The 21,972-nt window shown below is 38.5% G+C and overlaps 1 protein-coding gene across 6 annotated transcripts in view; it reads right to left on the reverse strand.

The window, feature by feature from the left end:
• Window positions 1-21,972, reverse strand: part of Stxbp4 (syntaxin binding protein 4) — a 177,411-nt gene that overhangs the window by 138,817 nt on the left and 16,622 nt on the right. For 3 of the 6 annotated variants that reach the window (XM_045158084.1, XM_004669983.2, XM_045158080.1), the window contains 5 exons: window positions 18,864-18,940; window positions 17,090-17,214; window positions 13,102-13,234; window positions 919-1,025; window positions 536-755 (listed from right to left, as the gene is read on the reverse strand). In XM_045158084.1, the coding sequence (XP_045014019.1) occupies window positions 536-755; window positions 919-1,025; window positions 13,102-13,234; window positions 17,090-17,172 (543 nt within the window). In that variant the 5' untranslated portion in view covers window positions 17,173-17,214; window positions 18,864-18,940. Of the gene's footprint in view, window positions 1-535; window positions 756-918; window positions 1,026-13,101; window positions 13,235-16,925; window positions 16,945-17,083; window positions 17,215-18,863; window positions 18,941-21,972 lie in introns of those variants that run through there. The other 3 variants (XM_045158081.1, XM_045158082.1, XM_045158083.1) reach the window with 3 other exon arrangements.

A 21,972-nucleotide genomic window follows, 5' to 3' on the forward strand; every position in this document is an offset into this window, starting at 1 on the left:
TATAGGTTTAAATACTCTATGCTATATTTTATACTGTGATTAGATCAAGGTAATGGTTTGAAATTGATTATGTTTGCTTTGATATATAGATTCTCAATTTTGCATAGTTTTCATAGGGAGTACTATCCATACATTAGCCTCACTGTGTAAGAGAAAAATGAAGACATATATACTCATTCACTGACAAACAAATGTTTGCCAGGTAGAAGACAGAAATGATAAGTCAACCATATTAGAGACTGCCTAAAACTGAATGCACCATTCTTAGCAGAGTTGTGAGTGATAGCTAAGTGTATTCTTATGTTGCCATCTTGTCATGCTGACATTTTCTGATGATATTTCTAGACAAAGAATATAATGGTTTAAAAATGTATGTCTACGAACAAAGGGCATCAAACTCTAAAATGGAAAAGTCTTTTAAGGAAACATTTCTTAACAAACATTAATAAATTTATGATCCTACATCTATTTAGCCAATAGGAAAACACCTAAAGAATTTCTAGATTGAATATGTAAACAGAAAAGATAAGATTACCTGACTTGCTTTAGAAGGTGGCACACTGGCTCCCTGAGTCTTGGGAGTGGATGACGTCTGTGGAATTAGAATTTTAGGGGGCGGAGAAAGAAGGCTAAATGTTGAGGTCTGGGGTCCATATTCTCCTGAACCTTGCAATAGGGATGGGCAGGAAGGATTTCCTGGATGACAACAATCAGATTTTTGCCTTATGAATGCTATCTCCCAAGCCGATTCAGACCTACCATGGAAGAAAGAACACTCTGTGGATAGAACATGAATACAGTACAGGTATCCCAAATAATATTAAAAATATTTCTTGAGGGTCAGCTGTGTTTTGGCATCTTATGTTTTAAAGAGATAATGCTAAATGTGTCTTTGTATGGTACAGATCAAAGTGTTACCTCAACTTGGCTCTGGTAATTATGTTTTTCGCTTCTTCCAATGATACACCAATCATAGATTCCTTGTTTACTGAGACAAGTTGATCTCCTGGCTTCAAACGTCCATCCTAAAAACAAAACAAAACAAAAAATAAACACAAAAAAACAAGTGGGTGGGAGAGACAGCTTGGTTATCAGTTAGACTGCTTGCCAGCAAAGCCAAAGGACCCAGATTTGATTCTCCAGTATCCACATAAAGCCAGATGCAAAAGGTGATACATGCATCTGGAATTTGTTTGCAGTGCCTAGAGGCCCTGGTATACCCTTCCTCTCTCTCTCTATCTGCCCCTTTCTTTCTATCTGTCTCTTCTCTCTCTCTCTCTAATAAATAAATAAATAAAATATTTTTTAAATAGCAATTATGGTAAATGAATAAAGATCTAAAAAATGATACTAGTAAGACAATATAAATTATGAAGACAGAATAGAAGGAAAACTTTTAGAGATCCCAATAGCAAAACATTTTAATTAAAGCCTGGCTTACTATAAAGTAAAACTGCATGGTTTATGCCTCCCATGGACAAATTTGCCTGCTGAGGAACCCTTCCCACATTATGAGACAGGCTTGTGCACCAGGATGGGGAGTCTGTTGGCAGAGCTCAGCACTCCGAGACTGACTGATAAAGCAAGCCAAATACTCATGGGGTATTTCAGAATACAAGACTTGTTCACCTCAGTTGCTGCACATTCTTGTACTTTCCTCCAACCAAACAGAATACATGTGGTCTAGAATTTTAGAAACACAGTCAGGAGATTTAGTTATACTGATGCCATCTGTATTCCAGAATGTAACAAAACAACTTGACGTAATCCACTAGTCCTTCCTGTGGCTAGGCCTAGCTGGCTGTGTGCACATTAGTCTGCTAATAAGCTTCTAATAATGGCCATCTTTAATGGGCTGCATGGCATTGTCTTTATAAGCTCTGGCTATGCTCATAACCAGCCTAGTGAACCAGACAAAGAGCCTCTCAATGGCAAGATTCAATGTAGCTGTTAGTTATCTTAGACATTTGCTTTTTGCTTTTAAACTGAAAAGAAAATTCTGTTCTTTCACAGTTCCTATGATGCATTTTTATGTCATTAGCTCAAAGGCAGGAAGTATTATTTCTAGAACTACGGAAGTAGCTATGGTTTAGATTTTGAGTGCTCCCCTAAAGCCCACGTACTGGAAGCTTGTTCCCCAGCCTGGTACAATTGAAGGTAGTGAAAAATTTCAGAGGCAGGGCTGGAGAGATGGCTAAGTGGTTAAATGCACTTGCTTGCAAAGCCTGATGGCCAGGGTTCGACTCCCCAGCACCCATATAAAAGCCAGATACACAAAGTGGCACATTCAGGTAGTTTACTTGTATTGGCAGGAGCCTCTGGTGCATCCATTCTTTCTCTTTCTCTTACTCCTTCTCTTTCTCCTTTGCTCTCTCAAATGATTATTTGCTTTTTAATTTCAGAGGCGGGGTCTAGAGAGGCATTGAAGGCTTTGGGGATGTGCCTTTCATGAGGATTTGATAGGGCCAGGCTTTCTTCTGCTCCCTCCCTCTCTCTCTCTCTCTCTCTCTCTCTCTCTCTCTCTGTCTTTTTACCTGAACATTTGGTAAATAGTTTTGTTCTGTACATACTGCTACAATGAGTGCTGCCTTGGGCCCAGATCAAGGAGCCAGCAAATCATGGACTGAAACCTGTAGCTATGAACCCAGATAACTTTCTCTGTATCCGCTGCTTATCTCAAGCACGTGATATAAAGATGGAAAGCTAATTAACACATGTAGTTAAGTAAAGTACATTTATTTATTTATTATGGTCGAGGTAGGCTCTTGTTGTAGCCCAGGCTGACCAGGAATTTACTATGTAGTCTTAAGGTGGCCTCAAACTCATGGTGATCCTCCTACCTCTGCCTCCCAAGTAAACAAAGTATATTCTTCACCCTGAAAGTGTTGAAATAATTTATACTAACTCAAGGCAATATCTGACTTTAAAATCTTACCTGTTAAAATACACCTCTTGGGTAATCAATTTTACTGTGAACTGAATTCCTCATAAAAATGGTGATTTATGGCCATTAATACAAATAGTAAGATTTATTTGTGTTTTATTATTTAAAAAGGGTATATAGTATTATCTTTTCCACTGACTAATAAATACATAAGTAAACAACAAAAATCATTTATCACAAGATGTTATAAGAACATATATCAAATATTGTGAAAAATGTGACTCTACAATCTTTATGAAATACAGTCTTAACATATTACACTGAAAGGCAATTAATCTTAAAATATATGAACTTTGCAAATGAAATTGGATTTCCTATAACATGTGGTTAAATACAACTGACTCGATTAGGCAACATAACACAGAACTATAGATCATTATTCTTTTTCTTTATATTTGATAAATATATTAAGAGAAATATATAATAACAATGCCAGGGGAAAAACTACCAGATAGGTCCTTCTTACTTGTTCAATAAACAGAAAAGCTGATTTTCCAAGATTTTACTAACACAGTTCTGTACTGCCTGGGCCCAAATCATAGTAGAGTTTCATTACAGTTCCATTTAAAATGACTAAACCAAGACTATTCTCAGGCATGTGTATTCATTAGCCTGTAATTTACGATGCTAAATTTTAGTATAAGTATATTCATTCACTGGAGGTTAAGATGCAATGAACAAGGAAAACAACCACTTTGATAAAAGCCAGGGAAGAATAAATAAAATCTGGAGATGGTTTTGTGGGGAGCAGTAATCAGGGAAGCAAACAGAAAACTTCCAACAGTACTAAACATTTCTGCTTCTCAAGTCCTTCTAAGTGGATTTGTAGGAACCCATTTTACTGTATTTCATAAATTAGACCCATGTTTCAATATCTTTTTGTATTTTTAAAACTTTATTGTATCCTTCAGCCGAAAAAGAAAGTGAATGAGGCTGGAGATATGGCTTAGCAGTTAAGGCATTTGGCTGTAAATCCTGAACACTCACGTGTGATTCTGCAGTGCCCACATAAGCCAGATGCACATGGTGGCACATGTGTCTGGAGTTTGTTTGCAGTGGCTAGAGGCCCTGGTGTGCCCATTCTATCTTCCTTTCTCTCTCTCTCCCCTCCCCCCCAAATAAAATAAATAAAGTACTTAGAAAAAGTGGACACTGGGCTGGAGAGATGGCTTAGCAGTTAAGCGCTTGCCTGTGAAGCCTAAGGACCCCGGTTCAAGGCTCAGTTCCCCAGGTCCCACGTTAGCCAGATGCACAAGGGGGCGCACGTGTCTGGAGTTCGTTTGCAGAGGCTGGAAGCCCTGGCGTGCCCATTCTCTCTCTCTCTCCCTCTATCTGCCTTTCTCTCTGTGTCTGTCGCTCTGAAATAAATAAATAAATAAATTTAAAAAAAAAAGTGGACACATTGTATCTAACTAGTTGATTTATATCCTAGCTCTATATTGCAGAATTAGGATTGAAAGTAGGCTTCAGATAAGTAAACATACGTCATTGTTAAATACAGCTATAAACAGTTTGAAATCTAAAAAAATAATTCCTTCTTAGCAATATTTCAATAAAATGGATTTAAATTGAAATTTATTGATGACACTACTATTGATTACAATACAACTGGCTTATGTCCACAAACCTGGCAACAATTTAAGACTACAGAAAGTAAAAGTAAAACTTTGTCTCACTTTGGACAGAGTATTAAAAAGACTCTAAAAAGAAGGAAAGTTTCTTTTTTAAAAAATTTTTATTTGTTTACTTGAGAGTGACACAGAGAAAGAGGCAGATGAGAGAGAGAGAGAGAGAGAGAGAGAATGGGCATGCCAGGGCCTCCAGCCACTGCAAATGAACTCCAGACGTGTTTGCCCCTGGTGCATCTTGCTAACGTGGGTCCTGGGGAATGGAGCCTCAGACCAGGGTCCTTAGGCTTCACAGGCAAGTGCTTAACTGCTAAGCCATCTCCCCAGCCCGGGAAGTTTCTTTTAACATCAAGGTTCAGGCGGTAAAAATTAGGAACTTTTGTTTTAGTATAAATGTTCTCTTTATTAATAGTTCCCTTCTTTTATTACCTTGGAAGGGGACAATGTGTGACAATTACAATAAATCAGATAGAAACAATATTTTGCTTGGGCACAAGCCTTTAGAGGCAACAGACTAAAGAGGAAACAGAATTGCCTTTAATAATCACATGGACCTAAATTTTAATTCAAGATCTGCAAATTAGTAGGTAGATTTTTGTGAACAATGAGAAAGAAGAAAGGGGATGGAGGAGCTCATTGTCTTGTTCACTATGAACTCAGAACTAAGTTCCAAGCTATTTGGAGATAACACCTGTAGTCATGTGTCTTATAGAGATCACACTGCTGGAAATCGAAAGATGACTCAATGAATAAAGTGCTTACCGCCCAAGCATGAGGACCAGAGTTCAGATCTCTAGCACTTGCATAAATGGTAGGTGGGCCTGGTGACGTGTCTGAAATTCTAGTGTTGGGAAGGTGGAGTCATGGGCTTCCTGGAGCAGTCTGGCTAGCTAGACTAGCTGGAAATTGGTGAGCTCAGGGTTCAAATAGAGACAATGCTTCAGTTAATAAAATGGGGTGCAATTGAGGAAGATACCTAACACCAACTACTGCCCCACCAGACACACATGCATACATGTACTCACATACATTTGCACATATATGCACTCTACACACACACACACACACACACACAAATAAATCATAGTGTCAGCATTAGAGAAAAAGACTAAGGAAATTACAGGTGGGCAATTGTGTTTAGGCCAATATATAATGGCCCTCATTCTTCCCTCAAGTTGTATATCTTTCATGAGCTTAAGGAAGGACCTTTTCCAGCAGGATTTGTGTAAGAAGAAAATGCCCCTGAATTGAGATTTCTTATATATTTCCAAAGATGTATTTACAGCAGTTAGTTTTATTCCTCTTTTCTACCTAGACTATACTAGTCTATTGTGTGAATTTCTGAACCTGTTTAAAAGTCCGAACCTGCTGAGGAAAAACAAAACTATTTCTGTAAAAGTGTGGCATTGTAAATGAATGAATCCTGCCCCAGCTGAACTAATGTATAAGTGCAGATATAACTTTAGGAATATTATGTGACCTCTTTCACAGCCTAGATTCTGACTGAGTTACTCCATTGCTGGCAGGCCGAAGACAAGGCACTTCTACAGAGGAATGTCAGTGTGAACTATTTTACCTTGACGTTAACATGAATGGTGAAATAATAACATATTTTCTACCACTTAAATACTTCATTTTAAACTAATAGTCATTTTAATAAGTAAAGCTTTCCAAATAATCTGTTATCATATTGTCAGAAACCACCCCTCAAGCCTGTTCCAGACTGCACTTGTTCATTCCTAAGGGAATGCTGCTTCTATAAGCCTTAAGAGTGTCTCCCTATCATTTGCCAAGTGATAGGCTAACTGTATCCTCCTTTTAATTCTAGTTTTTAATGTGGGTATAAAAAATTGTTTAACCTCTATGAGACCCCATCCATTCTCTTAGCTCAAAGGTTGGAATTAATGTTTATAACAGTGAATGTTGTTTTAAGAATAAAATACTATATGCAAAAAAACTGAACAAATACTATATGCCAAGCACATTTTGGTGATTAATAAGGTAAGGTGAAACTGAGTCTCAAAGCTATGGTAAGTCATTTTCATATTACAGTCAATTTAATTGTGCTACTCCTCAAGTGGAAAAACTTTAGGGATCCCATGGGTAGAAAAATGTAAAACTTCTTAGTTTCCCAAGCCCAATTAAACAAACTGGCCACAACCTACTTTTTCCAGCCTCATCATACACCTTTCACTTCAGCATGAACATACTTCACCTTAGTCTCCAAGACTGGCTTGTTCCTCAAGCCAGAGTTTCAAATTGTAATGCTTGGACACATTGTCATTCCTACCCAGGATGCCACTGTCACCCTCTTTGTCTCTATATGATGGTGTGATGGACTCTCATACTTCATGCCCAGATTCCAACATGCTCTCAGCTGAATGTTTTCTTCTGTTCCTCACATTTCCTTAATGGTTCCTCTGTGTTTGCTTAAAAAAATACTGTTCCTTAATTATATCATTGCATTTACTTTGCTCTATCCTTATTTATATTTATTCTAACTATTCCCAAATTACAGATATTAATATTAATATAACCAACTCCCAAAGTAGTATCCTTGATTCTTTTGGTTGTCCAGACCACACTCTTCTGAGTATTGCTTCCCCACAACAGTGCTAGAAACATAGTAAGGCAATACTAAATTAACGCGACCCAAGATATGGATTGAGGAAGTTAAGGTTGTTATGACAGAAATGATAATTGCAAAGGACAGTGATACTGCAGAGTGAACCATCTTGGTGGCTGCTCCCTCAGCTTCTAACAACAAAACTGGCTTCTTCCCACTTTGTCAGCTAGAGTCATCTGCTACCAGGCCAAACACTTTTACCTCAGTTTCCATGATATATTCAACACATCCTGAAAAGAGTTCTCATCTGGAAGTGAAAGATAAGCCCTTCAATTCTCTGTAAGTAATAACAAATCATGTGCACCTGTGCTTGTGTGGCTTTTGTCTATTACCAAAGCTTGATAACAAAGTTCTCAATGCATTAAATCTAAGATGGCACTGCTGAAAGAGACACTATCTATGTAGCATGGAGGAACAAATGCTTCCAACTACACTAAGACATCATTTGTGAGAGCCACACCAACACCAGAGATGCCAGAGGCATATACATATACCTGTACAGCACAAAACACACATACACACACACACACAGTACACTAGAACATCATTTAAGCGAGCCTCACCAACTCCAGAGATGCCAAAGAAATATGCATACACCCGTACAGCACAAAACACACACATACACACAGTACACTAGGACATCATTTAAGCGAGCCTCACCAACTCCAGAGATGCCAGAGGAATATGCATACACCTGTACAGCATCTACACACACACAGGTAGACGGTATACTTTAATATGTTTTGGGATCAACTGGATGAAATATGAAATGTAGTTTCAGATTGGTTGAGCTTTTGATTTCTTCCTGCTTTCCCTGTATTACTGGAAATAAACAACAAACATAAAATTTGAAAATTTCAAAGTGTTGGTCAGCATCTGTCACACAGGGTCAGGGGTGAAGAGATGTACCTTGGTCTAGAGCCAAGATGGTGGCTGTGGAATGGTAAATGGGCAGAGACATGACAGAATGACCAAGGGGCATCTGTTTATGGATAATTCAGTGTGTCATGAATCATGTACTACGGAACTGTTTGTGAATGAAATCTGAATCCCTGACCTTGGAAACTGTACTGACTAGTGGCTCAATAATGTTGACAAAAAATCACAGACACCAATGCACCATTGAAAACTGCGCTGGGTGACATGAAGGAAAGGAATAAGCTCTAGGGCTACTTATGGGAAAAATAAAACTTGACCTTATTTCCAGCCACATTGGAAGGGAGCAGAAAATACATTTTCTAGGAAGAGGCCTTTGAACTGATACCAGGGATAATGGAATGGGAAGAAAGTGATGTTCTCAGTCTAACAGAATGGTACATTGAGATAAGGAAGAAACAGACCCTTTCAGAACCTGAGAGAATACTAGTCCGTAAGTACTGAGATGGAGATGGAAAGGGAGAGGGAGAAGCAGGAGGCAGAAGATACCATGTAGAGGCCTGCAGGCAACTGCACATTAGTAAGGCAGTTGGACAGGAGGTAGCTAAGGGCAGAAGAGCAGACAAAGCTACTTAGAGGACAGATCAAAACTAACGGTGGCCTAAATTGTGATGCTAAGAGTACAGACTAAAAGGACTGATAGGCTCAAAAAATAAAAAGTAACAATGTCAACAGTAGGACGAAGTGTGCTTGTTATGAGATGGGAAGCAACTAGGAGGCTGTTGGGAAGTGGTTTCGAACAGGGGAAGAAGCCTTTGTTTAGGAAGGAATGAGGGGATGAGATGACTGTGTGAATTGAATGCCTTGGATTTTGTGCTTCCAAAAGGTGAGTGTGAGGTTCTTCTAAGAGATCCCAAGTAGACCAGGAAGTTAGACAGATCTGAAGTTCAAAGGAATGGCTAGACCCACAATGGGTATTAGTTAAATCTCTCAGGGCTCCAGGCTGAAAAGGCGCCAGCTGCAGGAGTAGAAAGGGCTTTCTGAAATCTCATACGCCTTGTTCTTGATCTATACACTGCCTCCCAAAGAGAATCTTTTTGTTCCTACTAGAACCACAAATGTTCATAATATCCCAACTGTGAACTCTAACTATGTTGTCCAAACATAATTTGTTTTACTGGAAAATTCTGTATTCTCATATTAACCAGGACAAAAATATTTGGGGGTGGGGGTGATTAATTTTAGTTAATTTATGAAAATAGATATATGTGAGAGCCAAAATTCCTTTATTATTTGGGAATACATATGAAACAATGTAATGACAAGCTTAAGATTGTCTATATTAGTAATTAATTATGAAGCATTAAGATGTTAAAAAGAAAATGATGCCAAACTAAAACACTCATACCTTTTAGAAAAGGTAATCAACTGATCCACTTGGCATCTTAATAAGGATACTCTATGTTTCCTATTCTGTGACTATTCCTAACAAGTAGAGATGCTATGGAGTTTAAAAATTTATCATGAGGCAGGGCTGTTATAGAGGGTGAGAATACCTCCTCACAAGCATGGGGGCCAACAAGCCTTAGCCTTCTTGAGTTCAGTCTCTACCACCCATGTGAAAAACTGAGCATGGCCACACACACCTGTAACCCCAGTCCTGCAGGAGGTGGCGACAGAAGCATTGCTGAGGTTCACCAGCCAGTCAGTCTGCCTGAAAACTTGCAGCTCGAGGCTCACCAAGAATATCTCAAGCAAGCAAGTAAAAGAGTGATAGAAGAAACCTGTTTTCCTCTTGCCTCCATGTATGTGTGTACAGGGTGTGGCATGAGCATCCACACATGCATATACTCATATAAATCCCCTCCCTCCTTCATCCACTCTAAAAAAAAAAAAATACTGCTATGAGCCAGGCGTGGTGGTGCACGCCTTTAATCCCAGCACTCGGGAGGCAGAGGTAGGAGGAATGCCGTGAGTTCAATGCCACCCGGAGACTTCATAGTGAATTCCAAGTCAGCCTGGGCTAGAGTGAGACCCTACCTCGAAAATCAAAAAAAATAAAATAAAAACAAAAACAAAATACTGCTATGCCAGGCCTGGTAGCACAGATCTGCAATTCCAACTACTTGAGAAACGGAGGGAATAGGCTAGAAAGTTCAAGATCTACATGGGCTACAATGTAAATTCAAGGCCAGCATGTCCAACATGAGATCCTGTCTTAAAATTAACAAGTACAAATAGGGTAGGGAATGTAGTTCAGTGGTAGGATGTTTACCTAAAATGATATTCAGACTATAAGAAGTATATTATTATTAATAAGCATTTTTAAACACAATGGTATTTATTGTGTATTTGCAATGAAAATATCCTATAGCATTCCATCTTAAGGAAACATTCAAAAATAAATGTAAGTACTGGAAAAATCACTTTTCTTCTATACCTTTCTCTAATTTGGCTGTCTTCTTTTGGACATGACCAGAACATTAATAACTCTATGCTGCTCTCTAGTGGTTAAGTAGTATATAGCCCACTAAAAGTTTTGCTTTTCAATACTCTTCAATCAACAAGGAAGAGTATTTACCATGGGAATCATTGCTTGGCAATCACTGACAGCGGGGAGATTGCTCAGTGGGTACAGTGCCTGCTGTGCAGTCATGAGGACCAGAGTTTGGATGCCTAGCTCCTAGGTAAATGCCAGGCAGCGTGGAGCCCTCCCGAGCATCCAGTTTGGTGTGGTGGGGGGAGCGGATGGAGACAGAGAATCCCTGGGGCTCCCTGGCTAGTCTAGCTAGCTAAGGGATGATCGGTGGTCTCAGCAACAGACCCTGTCTCGAAGAATATAATGTGGATAAATATCAAGTGAGACATGACGTTTACCTCTGTCTACACATACACACACACACATGCAAGTGCACACACATGCCCACACACAAACATGAACACACACAGCACACACACTCTAAAAAAAAGTCATTTAGCAACACTATTAAGTTATAACCGAAATTTCAAATATTACAGACATAAAAAGTATAAATTTATGCCTATCTTAAAAGTGAATTCTTATCACCTTTCAGACACTTTGATCTACTATTGCATCACATCAAATGTGGTCTGAGAAATACCTTAACTAGCAGGGCATGGCATGGTGGCTCATGTCCTTAATTCTAACACTTGAGATGCTAAGTGAGGGAGCACTGTGAGTTGGAGACTAGCTTGAACTACACAGAACTCTAAGACATCTTGGGCTACAAAGTGAGAGACTCCAAAAAAGAAAAAAAGAAAGAAACAATTTAAGTTGTGCAAATACTCCCCTGCCTCCAACCCCAACACACCAGCCACCTAATTTACAAACTAAAGTCATAACAAATGTCTAAATTCTCACAAGAAAAACAATCATTATTTTGTTTCCTTAAATTTGTATAAATTTAACATTTAATTACGTTTTTTGGCTAATAATTGAAGTTGATCAATCAAAAATGTCTATCATTTATAATATTGTAAAGTTACAATACTTAGAAGGTACACAGGGGAGTTGCCTTGTTATTTGGGTAAAACCTGAAACAATTAAATCATTATATCTATTGTGAAAATTTTAGGTGAAACTGACCTTTTTTTCTTAACAGGAAAAAAATATTGACTTGAAAAGATAAACTGCTCAGGAAATGTCTAAAGTGTGAGGAGATATGAAAGTTCAACCATTTAACCAAACCAAAGAGAAGAACAGAGAAGAAAGAGAACAAGGAGGACAAGGAGGAGGAGAATATACCTACAAGAGTTTTTATCCTGCTATATAGATTGATATTAATAGAATATTTTATTAAACTTGTTATGTCCTGTGTCATTCCAAGAAATAGCAAATGAAATCCAGAGGAAATTAAATGCAAATAGAGTAACCAGTTTGTTAAACTACATTGCTGGGGTTTTGTTTCTGATTTGAGTTTGAGCTTCTTAGCAACTGAGCAAGAAGAACTCATGATATTAAACCATGTTTCCTATACAGAAGAGGTAAGTAAGATAAAAAGACAGGTGTTGGTCTTAATTCCGGATCGCATTTGTCATGAGATTTTAACCCAGTCTTGCACAGGGCCTGCTGGGCACTGATGAGCGACACCTAGCAGGATCAGTAAGAATCAGTGCAACGGAAGACATGAGAACATTCTGTCGGCTGCTTTTACATTTGTTTGGTTTGTTTCTTTTACATTTAGCAAAGGATAAATGAATGTAGTTCAAGATCAAGTGAACCAATTTAATCCAAACTCAGAATTGGTAGATGGGTATCAGGTCTTCAAATTTAATTTCTAACCACATATGGGGGCTCATGTTTATAATCCCAGCACTCCAGAGGCCGGAGTAGGAGGGTCATCGTGAGTTTCAAATCAGCCTGGGCTGGCGTGAGACTTTGCTTCAAAACAAAACAAAGTTTAATTTTTTTGATGTACACTTAGTATATAAGTTGAAAAACCACACAACTACACATGTATGACTTTTACTTAAGCTTCTATATCAAAAGAAAGGAGTATTATTACATTACTGAGGAGATGTTATTACGCCGTGTCATTACTGAGAAGTTTCATCATGGTGGGGAAAGAATAATAGGCCTGAACTGGAAGCCTAGGTCACATCACATCAGCAGTAATTGGTTGGTTTAATGGGGCTACACTGCCCCCAAGCCCATCCTCAGCTACAAACCTCCTTAGCAAGGCTCCACCTCCCAATGGCTTCACAACTTCCTCAAACTGCCACCACCAGCTGGGGACCAAGTATTCAAAACATACGCGCTTATGGGGGACAATTCATCCAAATGACCACAGATTGTATTTTCATATAGTCAGAACTCATTTGTGTTTACAGAAAAACTCCTTGAGGGTAAAGAGGTCTATTTTTCAGTTCTTGTGTATCTTTGCCTTTTACTAAGGTCATTCAGTAAACAGGAAGTATCTCTTAAAAAAGAAAACAAACTGGAGGGATTTTTGTTGCTGCTGTTTTTGTTGTTTGAAATAGAGTGCTATGTTTAATTTCATCTTTACCTTATAACAGTCTCCTCCAGGAATGATTTCGTCAATATACACCAGTGGTCCTTCATTCCTGTTGATTCCTCCTAGGACCTTCAGACCCAGGCCTGTTTCCTTGGAAACTGTAATCATCTGAAAGGAGGGATCCCTAAGATAAAAATCAATGAGTATTCGCAGGTTAGGCTGGAAATTTGTACCTATATTTTTCTTAAACTATTTAAACTATTGTCAGATCTAGATAAATCAAAACCCCTTCTTCCTATTAGCAAAGCATTTAAAATATGATGTGAAATAACCAGAAGGATTTATACCTGTATTTTTAATTTCCTCATGAAACATAAAAAGAACTATATTTGACAGCAATAGTGTTTATTTCTTAAGAGTAAAAGAAAAATATTTTCAGAGCTCAGGAGATTGCTCAGTGGTTAAAGACGCTTACTTGAAAAGCCTGCTGGCTGTGTTCAATTACCCATTACCCAAATGCAGCCAGATACACAACGTGGTGCATGCATCTGGATTTCATTTCCAGTGGCAAGAGACCCTGGCATATCCATACTCACTCACTCTTTCAAGTAAGTGAATAACATACTTAACAAAAGAAAGATACCTTCAAAATGTTACATAAGCAAACATAAGAATTTATTAAAAGTATCCAAAGATATTTATTTTCAGCTGGTTATATTGAAGAACTCCAAAACTAAATGTTTTAAGGAATCAGGTAACTTTAAGTATTTGAAGCAGAAAAAATATTACCTCCACATGAATCTCAAAAACAATAAACAAGGGGCTAGAGATAGAGCTTAGTGGTTAAGGTACTCACCTGCAAAGCCTAACAACCCAGGTTTGATTCCTCAGTCCTGACAAAAAGCCAGATGCATAAAGTGGCACATTCATCTGGAATTCATCTGGTGTATAGCTGCTAGAAGCCCTGGTGTGTCCCCTGTATATTCTTTCTCTTTCTCTACCTCCTTCTCTCTCTCCTTGCAAATAAATAAAAATACTTAAAAAAAAAAAACCTTTAGAATTTAGGAAGAGAAATTTCCTGTTATCAAACACTTGCTCAAGCTGTAATTTCTGCCACATAGGAGAAATGTCATTAGAAAAGACTAATTAATGGTCAAAAAAAATTCTATACAAGGCTTACCACCAAGTTGTATTTTTGAACACTGGTCAAATGGGGGGGGGGGAAGACTGGGCAAAACACAACTTCAACAACATTTAAATAAGATTCAGGGCTGCCTGCTTATACATTATGTCCTGAGAACTTAGCTGATCAGTCCATATAAACCATGCTGCTTGACTGAATATTTACAAAATCTGTCTGAGGTCACAAGGCAGCCATGCAGGCTGTTACTCATTTAGAGATGGGGGGGTTGAGAAGTTGGCTTTCTTGTTTAACTGAGTCACTGTTGAATATAGAGGACTTCTGGCTTTCTGCAATCACCACATATGAAGACTACTGCTAAAAGAAGAGTAACTATGGACTGGAGAAATTGCTTGGTGGCTAAGGAGCTTGGCTGAGAAGCCTAAGGACCCATGTTTGATTCCCATGTAAGTCAGAAATACATGGTGGCACATATGTCTGAAGTTTGTTTGCAGAGGCTGGAGATGCTGTTGTGCCCATTCTCTCTTTTTCTCTAACAGTTGAAATAAAATATTAAAATACAAAAAAAAAAGAAGAGTTACTTCATGTCTTACCTATCATCATAGATTTCAGAAAATGTTTTCTTAGTCTCTGTACAAAAATCCTAAGTGTATCTTTAGGAAGACCGTTGTATTTAAAAGATACATATTTTGAAATAGAAGAATGGGGCTGGAGAGAAGACTTAGTGGTAAAGGCATCTGCCTCCAAAGCCTAAGGACTCATGTTCAACTCTCCAGGTCCCACATAAGCCAGATACAGTGACACAAGTGTGCAAGGTTGTATATGTACATAAGGGGACACATGTGTCTGGAGTTCAACTGCAATGGCTGGAGGCCCTTGCATACCAATTCTCTCTCTCACACACACACACGCATACACATATATACACACACACTAAAAAAAAGGCAGTCTGTTAGGTTTGTCTATAAAGAAATAGAAGAAATTTTTTTTACTTTAGAAAATCCCATGTCAATAAGTATGTGGTATTTTCTTTTCAATATAATATATGCATCCTTTAGAGTATCATTATATTGAATTCAGCTCTATTGTTGAAAAGCTAATGTAGTTACTACAATAATAGGCAATTATCTAGAATAAATGAAGAGAGGGTCTAACCTATTGCACTGACACGAACTTTGTTGCCCCAACCCATTCTTTAGAGGACATTAGGTTGCAAAAACACAGAAGTGATGCCTAAAAACAGAAGAGATCAAAGACAGAAAGGGAAGTAAGAGAGCTTGTTAGCCAATGTTCTCAGGAACCTCTTAAACACTCTATATGTGAATACCCTTCAAGAGGCACATAGAACACCCAACATGAATTATCATTTACATAAAGACACCCTTTTCTACTAGTCCCCAAAAGCATTTTTTTTTTTTAATGAGAGAAAGAATTAGCACATCAGAGCATCTAGACACTGCAATTGAACTTGAGATGCATATGCCACCTTGTGCACATACATAACCGTGTGTACCTGGCTTCCGTGGGTTCTGGGAAGTTGAACCTGGGTCCTTAAACTTTGCAGGCATGCACGTTAAACATCTTGCTAGCCCCTAAAGCATGTTTTAACAAAGCAGTCTATATACTTAATTTCTTCTACAAATTTATATCTTTTTGCTGAACTGATACTGTATTAGTTTTGCAACCAGTTTCTTACAAAGCATTATTACATATAACCTTTATATTGTTAGAAGTTATTTTTAAACATGTACTTTCACTGTAGCACAAAATTTATAAATGTGTCTGGGACCATATTTTTTCCTAGTTTTAAAAATATTTTTATTTTTGGTTTATAGAGGTAGGGTCTAACATTAGCAAAAATCAAAAAAAAAAATCTTTATTTATTTGAGAGAAGGAGAAAGAGAAAGAGAAAGAGAAAGAAAGAGAATGGGCACACCAGGGCCTCCTGCTGCTGCAAAGGAACTCCAAATACCTGTGTCACTTCATACATCTGGCTTTACATGGGTACTGGAGAATCAAACCCAAGCCATCAGGCTTTGTAAGCAAGCTCCTTTAACCACTGAGCCATCTCCCCAGACCCCACAATTTAAACTATCCTAGCATTAAGAATTTAGACCACTTACATGTTTTGTTTTGCTACTAAAAATTACCTGCCAATCAACTTTAATCATGAGAGAATTATAAGTGAAAACTATGCAAAGATATTTCCACTAAACTATCACACAGAAAATAATGTTAAAATCTGAATGGTATGATCCAATCACAGAGCTGGAGGAATAGAGGCACTTTTATGCACTGTTGTTTGGAATGCAAAAATGGCCTTAACAAGAACAAATTTGGTAATCTCCAACTTAAAAAAATTGTCCTGTCATCCAGCAATTCCAGTTCTCGAATTCTATATCAAAGATAGTCTAGCGGGCTGGAGAGATGGCTTAGCGGTTAAGCGCTTGCCTGTGAAGCCTAAGGACCCCGGTTCGAGGCTCGGTTCCCCAGGTCCCACGTTAGCCAGATGCACAAGGGGGGCGCACGCATCTGGAGTTCATTTGCAGAGGCTGGAAGCCCTGGCGCACCCATTCTCTCTCTCCCTCTATGTGTCTTTCTCTCTGTGTCTGTCGCTCTCAAATAAATAAATAAAAAATAAAAATAAAAGATAGTCTAGCAATAAAAAATGCCAAAATCATTTACATGCTAGATTCTTCATTTTGTTACAATTTAGTCAGAAATTACAAACAACCTGGAGTTACTGGCTGAAGAAGAGTGTTTGTCTTCTGCATGACTGAACACAATGAGCAAAGGATGAGTATGAGCAAGACTTCAACAGAGAATGCCCTGAAATGAACATTGAGAAATACTTTTAATTAGGATATTTTAAATATATTAAACTTAATTTACAATTACTTTTCAAGTAGACAGGATGATACTGCAGCAGAAGTATTTTTATTCATGCTTTCACCACAGTGCCTTGGGTTTAATAGCCACATAGAAGAAGAACTTGAAATCTAAATATTCTTCTTTTCTTCAGCCTGGAACAATAGAAAACAAATTGCCAGGTCTCAGAACAGTCAAATTTGGTTCCAAATTTGCATAAAAATATATACATTTTGGGTTTTACAGAGAAGGTGAGGAAAGATTGTTAGAGCCAAAAGTTGGGACACTATTACCTCTTCCCCATAACCGACAGTTGACCCTACAGTCCCCGTGGGATTGACCAGCATCCCCAACGAGGAAGGTCCCTTTGGAAAAGGGACACAGATGAGGGAAAGAATGGTACCAACATATGCTGTTTCCTACAAAATATGTCCATAACTAATCAAAAAAGAAAAATGAATTCATACACTGAAACACCCAAAAATATCTTTTTAATTACAGAAATTATAATAAAAATGAGAAATTAGAGAGGAAGCACAGGCTTCAGTTATTCATTCTTTTTATTAATTTTTATTAAGAATATATTATGGGGCTAGAGAGATGGCTTAGCAATTAAGAGCTTCCTTTGCAGCCTAAGGACTCTGGTTCAAGGCTCAATTTCCCAGGACCCAAATAAGCCAGATATACAAGGTGATGTATACATCTGGAGTTCATCTGCATTGGCTGGATGCCCTGGCACACCCATTCTTTCTCTATCTGACTCTTTCTCTCTCTGTCTGTCTGTCACTCCCACATACATAAATAAAAATAAACAAAACAAGTGTTATTTAGGGCTGGAGAGATGGCTTAGCAGTTAAGCGCTTGTCTGTGAAGCCTAAGGATCCTGGCTCGAGGCTCCATTCCCCAGAACCCATGTTAGCCAGATGCACAAGAGGGAGCACGCATCTGGAGTTCGCTTGCAGCGGCTGGAGGCCCTGGCACGTCCATTCTCTGTATGTATATATATCTGCCTCTTTCTCTCTGTCTGTCACTCTCAAATAAATAAATAAATATAAACAACAACAACAACAAAAGAACATATTATGTACCATCTTTCCCTCCTCCAAGTTGTAGCAACATCAAATCAAGCCAAGCAATGCCCTAATAAAATATAATTGGATTTTTAAGTGTGTGTGTGTGTGTGTGTGTGTGTGTGTGTGTGTGTGTGTGTGTAGTAAACAATATATGTCTATACATAGATGTTTGATATATTTTATGTTATGAGCTATGGCATTTTAGTCATGGATAATATCTGAATCATAAACACAGCTATCCATATGGCTGTCTATAGAAGGTGTAGTTATAGGGGCTGAAGATATGGCTTAGTGGTTAAGGCATTTGCCTGCAAAGCCACAGGACCCTGGTTTGATTCCCCAGGATCCACTTAAGCCAGATTGATGCACAAGGTGGTGGGATGCATCTGGGGTTAGTTTGAGTGGCTGAAGACCCTGTAGTGCCCATTCTGTCTCTCTCTCTCTCAAATAAATAAACAAACAAGCAAATAAATATTTAAAGAAAGAAGCTATAGGTATATAAGGGCCTATTCCTACATCACTATGAATATCTATATGATATCTGTATTCTTTGGTAAGTGTAAATAACACAGGGAAGTTTTAGGCAATTATTACAACTTTCTTCAGTGGTAAGCTTAAAAAACACACAACAAAAGTTGACGACAGGATTTCCTGTGAACACAAGGCTATGGAGTTTATGATCAGAAAGATAATTATACAATATATTTAAAGGAAACAAACTCTTATCTCACCAATTCTCTGGAGGGACTTCCTGCAGTTCCTGTATTGCTCTGACTCATATTACTCTATGAGTTTCTTAAACACTCTCCTATAAAAACAAAATGTGATTTTAATGTGTTAGACAATTCCACAGTGAATATTACACAGGATGGTCTCACTTAATTAGAACAAACTACATTCAAACAGATGTTCACTACCTGTACATGAGAAATAACATGCTAAAGCCTCACTCTTAAGCAGTAGAAATGTATTTAACATGTAACCCTTTTTCCTTCATACTAGTAGAAATGTACCCTAACATGTAACCCTTTACCTTCATACTAGTAGTCCTCTGGATAGGAAATAAGATTAATTCTATGGTCAAGGTGTTATTCTGGGCTAATGGATTATCATTCTTAGCCATTGTGGAAATGCCAGTTCTATCTCACCTCAGTTGGAATGGCAATCACAAAGAAAACAAATAACCACAGATTCTGATGAAAGTGTGGGCAAAAAGGGACCCTTCTTCATAGTTGGTGGCAATGTAAAATGGTTCAGTCGCTATGGAAATCAATGCAGAGATTTCTAAAAAAAAAAAAAAAAAAAAAAAAAAAAAAAAACCACCTAAAACTAGTCCTACCAGATGACCTGGTACAATCATTCCTGAGTATGTACCTAAACAATACTATATCCTTCCACAGAGATTTTAACACACTCATGTTTATTGCTGCTCTATTCACAATAGCTAGGGATTGGAATTAGACTAGATAGATGTCTATCAACAGAGGAATGGATTTTAAAAATGTCATAACTAATCCTACTTTTTTGGACAATGGAGCCGTAGATTGTGGCTAGAAATTTTTCAGTGCCAGGGATGGGATATCTTCTAGTAAGTTGTTGGCCAGGAGGTCCCTGAGGCCCCCAAAACATTATAGGCCTTTGCTGAGACCCTTGGTTTCCCACCAGGAATAGATGGTAAGACCCTATTGCTGAAGACTCCATATACTTGGGCTGCAAGGCCACTGAGAAATCCAGTTGGATCTGAGCTGATAACCTCCTCCATGTAGACCAGCTGACAGGAAGGTGGAAGAAGCCATTCTGCATGCAGTTCAATGAGAGAAAGAGAAATCACCAGTGAAGATACTCAACAGTGGACACTGCAAGCCTTATAATTGGCCAGCCAGGCCAAATGAGTCAACAGGTGCAATAGTGGCACGTCTGTCATGGTGGATACCAACTGCCCTCTAATTGGACTGGGGGCCCACTCCATAGGAGGGAATACATCCAATACTGAAAACTTTAAACAGGGGTAGTCATGAAACCTAGGGGTGTAACATCTGCTGTTGTCTGGCTAAATGTACATACTATGCTTATCAAACTTCCCAGTAAGCACTTCTGTTAATGTTCACACCCTTATATTAATGCTACTCTCACTTTTGGTAGAGAATCTTCTCTTTTCAGACAGCAGTGACCTTGGGACGATTCAGAAGGTATCATGGTGATGGAAAGAAATGACCATAGTGCTCAGAACTGCAGTATCTCTATCACACCTTCCAAGGCTCAGGGTCTAATGCAGAAGAGGTGGTGGAAAGAATGCAAGAGCCAAAGGAAGGTCAGGACTCCATACAACATGCTACCTCCAGATACAATATGGCCTGGATAGCCATGGCCTCATAATGCCAGACACTACCTGCATAAGACCATCATAAGAGGAGAAAAAGATCATGACATCAAAAATAAAAGACAGACTGATTGAGATGGAGAGGAGATATGATGGAGAATGGAGTTTCAGAGGGGAAAGTGGGGGGGAGGGAGGGTATTACCATGGGGTATTTTTTGTAATCATGGAAGTTGTTAATAAAAAATAAAATAAAAATGTCATAACTGGATTGGACAGATACCTTAGCAGTTAAGGTGCTTGCCTATGAAGCCTAAGGACCCAACTGTGACTTCACAGAACCCACACAAACCAGATACACATGGTGGCACATGTGTCTGGAGTTCATTTGCAGTGACTAGAGTCCCTAGTGTACCCATTCTCTCCCTCTCTCTCTCTCTCTCTCTCTCTCTCTCTCTCTCTCTCTCTCTCTCTCACACACACACACACACACATAAATAAATAAATGAAAAGAAATTAAAAATAAAATGAGAGAATTACTCCTAAAAAAATGTGGAGCCCATACACAATGGAGTTTCATTCAGCTGTAAAGAAAAATGAAGCTATGAAATCTGAATGAAAATAGAACTAGCTGGGCATGGTGGCACACACCATTAATCCCAACATTCGGGAGGCAGAGGTAGGATGATCACCATGAGTTTGAGGCCACCCTGAGGCTACACAGTGAATTCCAGGTCAGCCTGGACTAGAGTGAAACCCTTCTTCAAAAATAAAATAAAATAAATACATAAATAAAGGAAAATAGAAATGGAAAATACTGACTGTATGAGGCAATCCAGGTTCATAAAGACAAAAACCACATGTTCACTCCCAAATGTAGATCCTAGCTTCTAACTTTTTATTGGATATGTATTGATGTGGAAGTGACTATGCATGTGAGGCAGATAAAAATAAGGGGCTCATGAGATGGGAGAAAGCAGTTTTAAGGGGGAGAGATGGGGAGCGTAATGAAAGCTATGTGATAGGAAAGTGGAAGGGTGAAGACTGAGGGTGGAGGGATGTAAGTGTGGATGGGAGTTAAGGATTTGGGGGAGGAAAGGAAAAGCTAACCAAAACCAAATATGTATGAAATGCCATAAAGATACCTTCTGCTTTGCAAGCTAATTAAAACATGAAACAATTTATTTTCCTAGGTGTGGTGGCACACGCCTTTAAACCAAGCACTCGGAAGGCAGAGGTAGGAGGATTGCCGTGAGTTCGAGTCCACCCTGAGACTACATAGTGAATTCCAAGTCAGCCTGAGCTAGAATGATACCCTACCTTGAAACACAAAAAGTCATTTTAACTAAAAAGCAGGTTTTTCCTTTTTAAAAAGTATCAGACCTTGTTCTGTAAATAAACTGAGTGGACTCTGAGACACTGGGGAGTAAGAGAGAAGTTCACTTATTCCCCTGAGGATTATCTGCTGACTTGGCCTTTACCAGCCCATGCAGGAGCAAGCAGAGGAACAGTGGAAGCATACA

Source organism: Jaculus jaculus, chromosome 9 (assembly GCF_020740685.1).
Source record: "Jaculus jaculus isolate mJacJac1 chromosome 9, mJacJac1.mat.Y.cur, whole genome shotgun sequence".
Lineage (NCBI taxonomy): Eukaryota > Metazoa > Chordata > Mammalia > Rodentia > Dipodidae > Jaculus > Jaculus jaculus.